At 37.6% G+C, this 12,426-nt stretch overlaps 1 protein-coding gene across 1 annotated transcript in view; it reads right to left on the bottom strand.

Annotated features, from left to right (window-relative positions):
- Positions 1-12,426, bottom strand: part of NELL2 (neural EGFL like 2) — a gene marked incomplete at both ends in the record, with an annotated part of 141,942 nt that overhangs the window by 93,626 nt on the left and 35,890 nt on the right. Inside the window, 4 exons of the mRNA XM_079548740.1 lie at positions 6,553-6,655; positions 8,300-8,428; positions 9,416-9,498; positions 9,670-9,742. Of these exons, the coding sequence (XP_079404866.1) occupies positions 6,553-6,655; positions 8,300-8,428; positions 9,416-9,498; positions 9,670-9,742 (388 nt within the window). The remainder of the gene's footprint in view (positions 1-6,552; positions 6,656-8,299; positions 8,429-9,415; positions 9,499-9,669; positions 9,743-12,426) is intronic.

Genomic DNA, 12,426 nt, shown 5'->3' with positions numbered 1-12,426 from the left:
TAGAACAAGAAACTCAAAGGAGACTGGGAAGGAGGAAAGTAAAGCACTCCTAAAAGTCCAATATTTGCAAGTATTTTAGTTTATGCAGTACAACAGTCACACTGGAAGAGGGCTTCCTGCTCAGAGGGAAACTGCTACAGAAAAAAAAAATTACACTGTGATGTAGGCATACTGTCCAGCTTACAAAATCTGTCCCCAAAAGTCCATAACAACTCTGGCACTGGAACAGATGTAAACCAAATATATTGCTGTAGTTTATGGGCAGTTTAAAAATTTCTGTAGCTTTACCATGACAGACATACCAGAGACTGAGCAGCTAGAGACGAGGGTCCTGTCACACCATTAGAGCTTGGTGCTCCCTACCAAGCCAAGAGGAGTTTTCCATTGTATTCAGCTGGCTTTGAGCTCAGCACAAGAAAGCACCCAAAGCATTCTTGGAATGTCTCAGTGTTAACCTTCCTGAGATGTTAACCTTCCTGGAGAAGAGAAAGCTCTGGAGAGATATGGAAGTATCGTGGGATGGAATGAAGAGGGAGCCACTCTACTCTGTAGTGTACACTGATTGAACAAGAGGCAATGAGCACAAAGTAAAACCCAACTGGGCTCATGGCCTACAAACATTCTAGTCCAAGTGACCATACTTGAGCCAGGGGTTGGAATGAATAATCTTAGAAGGTAATTTCCAACCTCAGTCTCTGATATTCTGAGGTGCATAGGTCCAATAGTATGAGCCATGCTAGGTACAGAGATGATATATGTATCAATTAAATTTTCACTATACCTTTGTAAATTTAAAATGCCTTTATTGACCTACATGAATGCAAACACATTCTCTGCTCAAAAATAATTTGTGCTATTTCTAAATAAATAAAAATGCTACTTTCCTTCTGCAGAAATAGAGTTGATAAAGTAACAGAACTGTAAACAAGCAACATGGCATGATTCATTCATGCAGTACAAGCTTGTATATGATGCATTTTATATGTCACTATAGTGTGATACTATCGTAGTATGTGATTCAAAGACTGGAGAAAAAAGTTGATGCAAATCATTGCATAAAACAAAGGCTGAAGGGATAGTATTCTGCTAAATGCTTAATAACACTCAGAAGTTCTACATGCTGACTAAAACAGGTTATAATAAATGTATGGTTCTAGGAAATAACCCAATGCCAGCCATCTTCCAGGCTTTTTTTAGTACTATTCTGACAATAGTCTAAATTTTCTGTTTTTTCACATTTGAAAAAATTCATCTTAGAATAACAGAATGTATGTTTTATTTGCACTTGTATCTTTAAAAAGCCACACAAATATTTGTAATCGAAAGGCAATTAATCCTTTGAATGAGCAAGACTTTCTTATCCTTCATATTCTAAAACATGCATTAAAAAAAAAAAAAGAAAATAATCATTGCTTCACTACTAAAAAAAAGATTTGAGCTCACACATGCTGTTTTGAGTGAACCAGGAAAGTGCCTTCCCTTTTCTCCACTCTAAATACCTGTTCTGCCCCTCTGAGCCCTGGCTCCCCTGCAGCACTGACACACGTGCCATTCCCCAGTTGGCCTCATGCAGCTGGGCTCTGCTTTCCAGCCTGCCTGCTCTTCTGATTTACTGCAGGGATGAGATGGCCTGTTCAGTAGGCACAGATGTAATGTTAGAACACACGTGCTCACTAATCCTGTCATTCAAATACTGAGCCACAGGCTCTTCTCTGTACCACATTAAATACAAGAGAAGCTCCTCTGGCACATAGGTGGTGGAGGTATAGGCTTGGAGCTGAGCTGCCACTGATATAAAACACCTAAAACAAGATGGTGCCACTCCTTCAGCCCACAAAAAGTGCCAATATTGAGGAAAGATGAAACTTTTAGTGAGCAGCATAAGACCATAAGTCCATAAGACTTCAATCCACCCGAAAAAATGTTAATAAATTTGCAAAGGTTGATCAGCATTCCTTAATTTTCCAGGTACAAGTTTTGCACCATCACTGAAGGTCCATTGCTCTGTAAATGAGAAGCAGATGGGCCTTTACAACTCCTTCACTGTGTGTTATTAGGCCTGATGAGCTGGGGTTTGTAGAAGTGTATTGCTTTGGGGAAAAACCAGAGCATCGTGAAGAGAAAAAGGAGAAATGCCCTTAACTTCCATTATATAATTAAAAATTTCTGTAAGCTAGCAAGAGAAATCGGTGCATCAGAAATGTATTTACATGATTAGAGCTACCATCTCCATATTTTGATTTAATCATTTTGTTTCAATACCCTTTCTGAGTCACAGAACCTTTCTAAATGAGCTCTTTCCAAGCTTACCAGCAACAAAAATGGGAGGTGATCTGATACAGCTCTCTGCTTCTTACATCTGCTTAAAGTATGGTGTCTAACAGAAGTTAGAGCTCAGATTTTACTACAATGTGTCACAAAATCACCTAATGTCCTGTTTCAGAAAAAAAAGAAAATGAGTATATGGAAAACCATAAGCCATAATTGCTTAGGTCTAAGCCTCCATAGAGATCTGTTGGGATAGATATAACTAAGTTGGGATTAGATCTCTAAGTTTCTGCAGTGTCACTGGGAGAAGGACAGTGATGAGAACAGAGCAAAAATGGAGATCAGTCTTTGCTGATGGGAATTATTACTGTGCCAGATAAAATTACAAAGATCTCTCTCTTCTAGCTGATGAAAATCAGCTAGTTTGTTAAAAATACACTGGCTCCATTTTAAAAATACATATATATCACAGCTATTGGAAGTGATGCCTTAGTGTTGATACACTAACCAATATGAAAGTCACCATAAAAGAATTTTCTGACCAAGTATCAATTGTCTCAGCTGCTAATACATTGGCAGTCCAGTCCTTTCGCAATTCACTTAAAGTAAATGAAATCGTCCTTGGACGTTTTAAGTCAAGTCCAAGGTCTACAGTGATACTTCACAGGATCAGCAGGGGAGCTTAATCTTTCCTTTTTGTGTCAGTGCCTATAACCACACAATGCATTTTTTCTTTGCAGAGGAGAAAAGAATATAATGATCTCTTGCACGCACCTTCTAGATAGGCTTAAAATTGCACTGAGAGTAGAAAAGAAAGCAGCCTCTGCTTTCTGGCTTCAAATAATTCTTCACAGGAAGCTCCCACTGATCTAAGATGTATGCTCTGGTAGTTTGACCAAATTTTGTGTTCAATAGCTTGTCTGTAGCTGAAACATAATCCAGCACATTGGCCAATTCATGTGCCTTGGAAGATCATAGCAGCTTCTATCCAATTAAGATTCACAGAAAATACAGTGGTAATTCAAATGCACTGTCATTCCTATTTACAGCAGCACTGACATTCACACAGAACAGAACAGAACAGAACAGAACAGAACGAGTTGTCTGAGTGTTCTCAACCAAAGATAGAGAGCTGGGGTAGAAAATATGGGTTTGTTATTTTTGTTTTAAATACAGCACATTCCATTCCACTATGGCATAGTTGTTATTCATTGTAATAACTAATGCAAAGACTAAACTCACAGTTTTACTTATCTAAAAGTTTGGTATTTAACCTAATTGCCTTGCCTCCCTCACTAGTCCATGGAAAAAAGCATACACTTCTAGAAGGCAATTCATCCCATCTATTCCAGGCAACTCTGAACACCACATGCCCCTTTCATTGGCTTTCAAGAGAGCCTAACTGATGATGTCCATATTGGGCTGATAAATGAAACAAAGGAGGTAAATGAAAAAGTAGATAACAACCAACTTAAATACTACTTCATAATCCTTAATGCAGTTCAGTTGTTAACACAGTTCATGGCAGCACTCTGGCCAGTACCAGCCAGCTCCCTTTGATGCAATGCCAGGCTACGCTTGGTGGTAGCACCTATCAGTGGTCATTCCCAATCAGCCACCTGGATGCAGATTTTCTGATGGTAGGGAAGGGCAAGAAACTGTGGCCATGCAGGTGTGAGACACAAGTGCCACCTAGTCCCAGGGCCACAGGACTGCGACCTATTTTATTTACTAGTATATGTAAAGCCACTTCAGACTGCAATCCCAAATTCAACATCTAAAGCCATGCCAAATCCACTCTGAATTACTCAAAACAAAAGGCTGTGAAGCCTGCTTGCTTATCATTGTGAAAGTATTAAGCATAGTGTGTTTTTACTTTTTGTTCCAGCTGTCACAACAACACACCCCACTGTTCTCATTTTTGCTGGCTTTGTCAGCACATCTGCAGAAGAAAGAAAGAGGCACAACAACAAGGCTGCCACAGCTGCCGCTGCCTGGACAGTCTGACCCTCCCCAGGTCAGACTGTAACTGCACAACAGACTGTAACACTAAACTCAGTGAAAGAATAGGGTATTGGGCATCATTTCTCGGTATTTACATTTCATTGTCCAATACTAAGGATAGCTGCTCCTTGAGCAGCAAATCCTAATTAGCTACTTTCCAAATTACAAGACATCTGTGTTCAGATTTTACCACGTAGGCAGATGCACCATCACCTGAAACTATTCTAAGAAATGAGAACAAAAGTTATTTTCAGAAACTATGCAAAAGCAAGCAGTCAGCTCTGACCCCCTGAGCCTTGGACAGTGTGAACTCTGATCACGAGCAGCTCACACTTTGAGCTGAAGTCATCAAGATGGCAGCATTCAGCTGCACACTCACATGAACACAAAGACTACTCAAAATTTTCACCAAACTGTTCCAGAGAAAAAGTGAGAGTCCTACATCCACACTGCCTCTAACTTAAACTCTTCACAATCTTTCATTGGAATTTATCTATCTTGTCAACATGACTAAAATTTACACTCTCAGTCTTTTGGTCACCAGGAACTGGACAAATAAAATGTTGTGGAGTTTTTGTTTCTTTTCTTTTTCTTTTTCTTTCTTTAGGCACTTTATATAAATTAGATGAAAACGGGGACAATTTTTCAAGAGAAGTTTTTATACTTTGACCTAATCATTTTTCTGGTAGCTTGTTAAGGGAGTTGTATGTGGCATGTTAGTTATCAATTGAATCACATGCTGACAAAACCAACAACACTGGAAACTAAAAAGCTTTTGATAACATTACAAACATAAAAATGGCAATACTAGAGTTAAATTTACAATGTGCTGTACCAGAACTCTATCTCACTTGCAAGAAGTACTAATGTTTAAAGACAAGGTCAGTGTCCATATGTCCATTCACATTTCTTGACCTTTGTCAAGGCTCCCAGTAAAAATAACAACTTCTTAAGATGTCTTGAGATGTGAGTGCTTCCCCATTAACATCTGAATAGAGAATTCCCTACTAAATTCACAAACAGAACATTACAAAAACAATACTTCAGTGGATCAGGTTTTCAAATACTTTCAATGTAGTCAAAGACTCAAACAGAGGCTTGAAGCATTTCTCATCACGCAATGATCAATTCCCTGAGCCAACTAGTATGCACGGAAATTCTGCGTAGTTGATTAAAAAAAAAAAAAAGTATTTGAATTTTCATTTCCCCTCAATTAGAATTAATCTACTTGAGTAAGTTAATAAGATTTCATAAAACGGGATGGTTTGTGTAACTTTGAACACAATTAAATATTAACAAACTCCTATGGGAGCAAGATCAATGGAGTACAAAACGTCTTCCTGAATTTTATCTTAAAATACAGCATTTTAACCAGTTAAATATATCCCTATGCCCTGCAAGAAGCTTTATACAGCAGTAGAAACGATGAAACGGCACAGAAAAATCTCAGCATTAATATTATAAAGAAATGCTCCTCAAGCATCTCATGCTTGATTTCAAAAACAGATTCTACCAGAGTATAAAACAGCCAGTGGATATGTGGCACATATCCATAATCAACATGAAATATTATATACAGTCCATCTAGACGTTGATTATTCTAAAATTCCCCTTCTCTGACCCTATTTGTAATAAAACCAAAATACTATAAACCAAAAGATAATCATCCATATTAAATGAAAACATTAAAATACCTCTATTCAGTTTCCTATTTAATGCTGTCTGACCTTTTAAAAAGAACCTTTCTAATGACTGGGTTATTTTCTGATCTCAGGAGCCTGGTACAAGTTTTCTCTTCCCTTAGTTAAAGAACAAGAACCATAAATCTGAATCTCCATTTCTAGTACACAACATACGGTTGAATGTACAGTCTTCTTGATACAGTGTTAGAAACACTGGTCTGAAGTAAAGCAAGACAATACTGGAATCGCTAGCAGTTTATTTTCAAGATCATACAGGAAAGCTGTGAAAAGTTTCTTAAATATATAATTTTTCTTTTTAAAGACATGTAAGAAATACCTATTTTTAGGGGAAAAAAAAAAAAAAAAAGAAAAAAAAAAAAAGAAGAAGAAGACATAAATAAAATACCCACAATTGAAGATGAATATTTTCTGGTTATCAGTTTCCCAAAATATTTCAGGGAAGTCTAAATTCCTCTATTCCTTAACCCAAATATTTCATTCACTGCCCAGTTCTTTCAATTATGTGTTTACATGAAAGTTCATTTTTCTTTGCAGATTACAAAATATTCATTAAAGAAAGCCCCACCGTAAAACTTACATTGACATTCTTTGCAGCACTTGCCATCCACATATGCCAGGGCAGAATTAAGAGGACAGCCAGAGAGGGGGCAAATCAAAGCTTCACACTGCACAGTGCCATTCTAGAAGAATAAAAAGTGCTTAGCTGGTAGTTATATTTAGCAAAAAGAGAGATGTTCTCATACATAAGAACTTAAAATCTATTTTTAAATGCAATGAACTCTGACAAAAAGCCATTTTAGCACAGTTCTTTTAATAACAAGAACAGAAACAATAACTTCAGAATATCTTGCATACAATCTTTCAGACATGTAAGATGTGTTCTTTGAAATTATAATGATCTAAGTTTTTTTTAAGAGGCAAACTTTTTTCAGGGTAAAACATTCTGCCAATCAGCAGCAAACTGACATATTAGTGTGAAATAGCAAGCTCACAGAACAATACTGAGCCTTCTGATTTTTACATAAAAGACAATACACTTCTAAAAGATAATAATTTCATAGCTGCAAGAAAAACCAGAGACAAATATGCAATGCATTTAACACAAAAGTCAAAGCATTTCAGATGACTATATGCAAGATCTGACACCATGGGTTAAATCTTACCTTCAATGACAAATTCCTAAAATCAAAATTAGTATCACACCAGAAATACAAAGATCAAAGAAATACTAAGCTTAAGACAAACCATTTAGCAAACTGTAGATAACGGAAAATCAATCAAAGTGCAGCAATAGTCTCTTCATAAGTTACCAATGGTCTTTGAATTAAGCATTTAATAGGTCCAAATTGAATTAATGAGTTTTAAATGACTGGACAAGAACAAAGATGCAATAGTTTGGTGCTTGAAAAGATACTTGCAATCTGTTCTGCAGTTCTGATACCCTTGGGAATCTCCCATTCACTTACATTCTTTCATGTTTGTGATACAGTGGAACATGCATATGAGCCTTACATTTTGTTCTTCATTGCTTTTGGAGATGTAACCAAAGGGAACTACAGGGAGTCAGACGCAAGGAATCTATTTTAAAAATTGCTAAGAAAAAACATGTGTTGATAGTAATAAAAAGCAGGTATTTATGCAGAGAAGCAGTTTGCAACTCAGCGCATGGGAATCACATGGTGCCTAACTATATTGCAAATGGTTTTAAGTTGAGGGAGGGGAGATTTAGTTTGGATGTCAGGGTAAGTTCTTTACAGAGAGAGTGGTGAGGTGCTGGAACAGGCTGCCCAGAGAGGTTGTGGATGCCCCGTCCCTGGAGGTGTTCAAGGCCAGGTTGGACAGGGCCCTGGGCAGCCTGGTCTAGTATTAAATGGGGAGATTGGTGGCCCTGCATGTGGCATGATCATTGAGGTCCATTCCAACCCTGACCATTCTGTGATTCTGTGAAGAAGGAATGACTTTAAGTTGTGCCAGGGAAGATTCAGGTTAGGTATCAGGAAAAAATTCTTCTGAGAAAGAGTGGTCAGGTGCTAAACAGGCTGCCCAGGCAGGTGGTGGATTCGATATCCCTGCAGATGTTCAAAAAATATTTAGATGCTGTACTAAGGGACACGGTTTAATGGGGAAATATTGGTGGTAGGTGGACAACTGGTCTAGATGATCTTGGAGGTCTTTTTCAACCTTTTTTTCTTGCATTTTGTTGTTACTAACTAGCACCCTAGCACACGTTTATAAGCAAACATCCCTTACTCTTTTGCTCCCATAAAAATGTAATCAGAGAAAACACCAGAGTTTTTGCATCTCCTTTCAAAGTGTAGCCATACCATGCAAGTGCAGTTCTTACAACCATCTGTCCAGGATTCATATTCTCTGTACGTCATGCCTTTCATTGTGCAGGTCCTTTCACAGTAGCACTGATCCAGCTTGTTCATTCTCTGCTCAGCTTGCGACAACTGTATTTACGGTTCACAAAAAGGTTGGAATTCATAAGTGGCTTCTACGTTAGCATAAACATGATTGAAAATGTCCCTCTTATTGTCAAACATGCAGTCAAAGATAATAAAATGACAGTTGTCAAATACAAGGTGACTGAACCATAAATCATTCAGAGATGGATTCTAAGATGCAAGTCACAATCCATTTCATCTTCTGCTTACAACATTCGAGGCATCATGAAACAAAGTGAATAAATGACAATGTGTATGTCTCCAGATTCCTCATTTTTGTGTGTGTGAACTGACCAAGAATCTTGTTGTACATAAATTATCTACAGATAGTGGGTTACGTATGAAAAAGACCTGAATCTGAGCCGGGGCAAGACTGAATGTAACACTCAAAATCAACATGTTTATTAGCTAGGTAGCAGCATTTTCACAGATACCTGAAGACCTGACATTTAAAAACAGAAGATTAGTCTATATTTACTGGCATGCTTTTAGCATGATCTTTTGGGAAAAAAAAAATAAATAAAAAGGTGAGAAAGAAAGAAGAAAAACACTATTTAGGGTTCTCAGTTCCGTGTCTTGCATATATTTTTTCTGAGCACTCCCTTGTCAGCTCAGATTTAGGAAAGTCTTGGACCGATAAATCTTGCTGCAATAAGCACTATAAGCACAGTCACCTATTTCAGTCCAGTTTGTTGACTTGTTAGTCTGATAGATAGAGCTTGAATACTTATGAGCCATTTTCTAGTTTGAGGTTTGGATTCTGCTTGCTATTAAAAAATATAATTTTATTTTTAAAAATTTTTTTTCAAAAGAAAGCTCTCTGAAATGAGAATTTGTATGTATAAATAGTAGACACAGATATCTAAATGCAAACGTATATAAAAATGCAGAGATGTTCTGCACACACCCACATGCACAAATCAACCAAAAAGACAGCAACTAAATCCTTATGGTCCTTTATTCTTCCAGGCCACACCTCCCTGTAAACATTACCTTAGCTGACGTTTTGGCTAAAATGTCTTGCAGTTCCATAATTTTCTGCACAAGTCCATGGAAATCGTTACAAGTTGGGCATGCTGGAATAACAAGATACACATACTAGTAACAACATCTTATGTACAACAGGTTCAGTCATGTCAAAGCTGACAAGCAATATACTGAAAGTTAAAGTTTTAAGAAAGCTTGAGGTCAAAAAGTAAGCACAAAGCACACCTTTCATTTTATGGTACAAGAATTAATAGACTTACTCCGATTAAGATCTGGGCATTGAGAAATAAATCCTTGAGGCATGACAAGTAATTGAACATCTTGCATTATGCCCTGTGTGCACATGGGGAAAAAAAAAAAAGAAAGGATGTATTATTTTTACCTGTCAAAACTACGTTTTTCATTCACCATGTAAAAGATTAAAGCTCACATAGAAAAACTTCCTGATAAAAACAGTATTTATGAATACATAGTTTCGTTCACCCAATGCAGAGATGCAGAAGAATAAAGAGAAAGTGAAATAGTTAGAAGCACATGTAAGGCGTACCGAATCATTTTTAAAGATTTTAAATATTAAATGTCAAGAAGTAACTATGTGGCAAGAGTTTGGTTGTTTTTAATTCATTGTTATTTTTAGATAGCCATTGCAGAAAAAGCTTGAAAGTGACCTTTAAAAGTAATGTGAAAAGCAGCTGCAGCTATAGCTACTTTCAAACACTCTCTTAAATAAAATTCAAATTTTTTCACTAGGCTACAACTGTCAGACAGAAGGGCAGATGAAAGAAATCTGAGTCAGGAGAAACACACTCACACAAACCCTTTATGATTTTAGTATGGGTCTTTTCACGAAGCATGCCCTGTGCCAAGGAACTACATATCTCTTACACAGCTGTGGAGTTGCACGTTGGCAAGAACGTGGGAAAACAGGAAGCTTAATATGAAACTGAAATATGCCATTTGGAAATGCTCCATCCAGAAGAGATCACACACTTTTGGGCAGAATTTACATGCATCCTTAGTCATTAAGATATAATTAGCAGCCACTTTGCTGCTTTCCAAAAGCAAAGGCCAAATAGCCATGCTATCATGCACGCTCCGGATGTCACTTTCTTCCAGGATTCCCTCTCTGTATCTCTAAAACTCCTTCTTAGAAGGAAAAGCAAAATAATTTCAACCAGTCTCAGTGTGCTTCTGAAGTGAATGTTTCAAGACAATAAGAAAACAATATAAATCAAATGCAAAATGTCAAATTTCATCCATGTACACAAGGCATTCCATATAGATGTTGCAAAGTCACAGCAAAATAGTTCTGGCTTCAAATGAATGACTCAGGGTGACCTACATGATCTATGGAGAAGAGAAGATGTTTCTGAGGGGCAACCAAAAAGATACGTAAGTATTCTAGCATTCAGGACAATTGGATGCTTCCCCATGCTTTGCAAGGAGCTGCATTGATTATCTGACAGTGGAAAAGTAAGGACGTCAGAAATAGGACTCCACATCATGACCTCCCACAGCACGTCTTCTGAAAGGCAAGAACAAAGTTCTCTTTGAAGAACACAGTTCTTGACTTTCAGTTCTTCACTGAAAGCTGACCATATTCAATTCTCCTCCCTTTCTTGGCGCCATTAAGCTTAAATTCGTGTCTACTCAGGGTACAGGATTTCTGTGAAAAAGAAGAATTGCAGGGTCCAACCCATTCAGACTGATGAGAGCTTAAAGCTTATATTTCACTGAATATTTGGGCAAGCACTCAAATCAGTTAGCTATTAACCAACAAAAAAGCTCCTCCAGCTATTTGAGGAGATGTATTCATCACATAGCAGCTGTGATGCTAGCAGAATTCTGCCACTTGACAGGAATTCAGGTTACTTCTTATCTCCTCAGAGTAACAAGCAGGAGACTTCCTGAGCTGCCAAATCATGAGAGGCCATGCATAGGCTCCAAAAAAACTGCTGGCTCAAATTAAATAATTTCTGGATGTTAGGTGTGAGAGACTTTATACAATACAGAGATTACATAGCCAGTATTGCTCTCTCAGACTTAAGATTCTATAGTGAAACAGGCACAAATATGTCCTACTGTGAATATGCATTGTTTTAGGGGAGCAATATGAGTATCGAAATCAAATATAGACAGATATAATCATTTCAATAAATGGCTAATGATTTTGAGTACTTGGGTCCCTCTGGACAAGCCATTTAAGACTCACTGACAGTAGCCTGATTTTCTGAAACAACTGAGCAAATAGAGCTCAGAAAATCCAATAAGTGAAGTTGTCACACAATGAGTGCCTAAAAATATTGTTGTTCTATCTTGTTCTATTGCTTTTATACAGGAGAAGATGGTGACCCCCATCTCACTACAAGCTCTTTTCAGGGAGTTGTAGGGAGCAGTAAGGTCTCCCCCAAGCCTCCTCTTCTGCAGACCAAATGATCCCAGCTCCCTCAGCCACTCCCCTAAGACCTGTCCTCCAGGCCCTTCAAGGCTTTGTTGCCCTTCTCTGGATACGCCCCAGGGCCTCAATCCCTTTCTCGCTGTGAGAGGCCCATGTAGGCTCTCTAAAATATTGAGAAATGCTGAAAGTCCTCATCTTCCAGACTGATGTATCTTCTGTACAAGAGTCAGATTTGCAGAGGTAGTCTAATAATTTGTATTGTGTTATGCTGAAGAAATCACTTAGCATAGTGTATCTTTGCCATATCTGTGCTCTCCTAACAGCTATCAGTTTCTGTACGTCTGCTAAACTGGTTTGCATTTGTAGCTGAGGGAAAAATTTCAGTGTTTTTTGGCTCATTTTGTTCTTCTTGAAAAGCAAGGAAAAAAAATACAATTAAAAATACAGTATCCTACTGGAATATTCATTTTTCTATACCAAATGAGCTTCTTCATGGTGACAACAAGTTGGCAAAAATAACTGAGACAAGATGTGACAAGGCACAAATAAACGAATATTAGAAATAAATATTAAAAATTATACATATAACTATAAATACATAGAATGAATGAAGTGTGTC

This window comes from Tetrao urogallus, assembly GCF_951394365.1.
Source record: "Tetrao urogallus genome assembly, chromosome: 1".
NCBI classification, from domain to species: domain Eukaryota; kingdom Metazoa; phylum Chordata; class Aves; order Galliformes; family Phasianidae; genus Tetrao; species Tetrao urogallus.
Note: the sequence above shows the minus strand (reverse complement) of the source record. Positions and strands in the feature narration are given on the sequence as shown.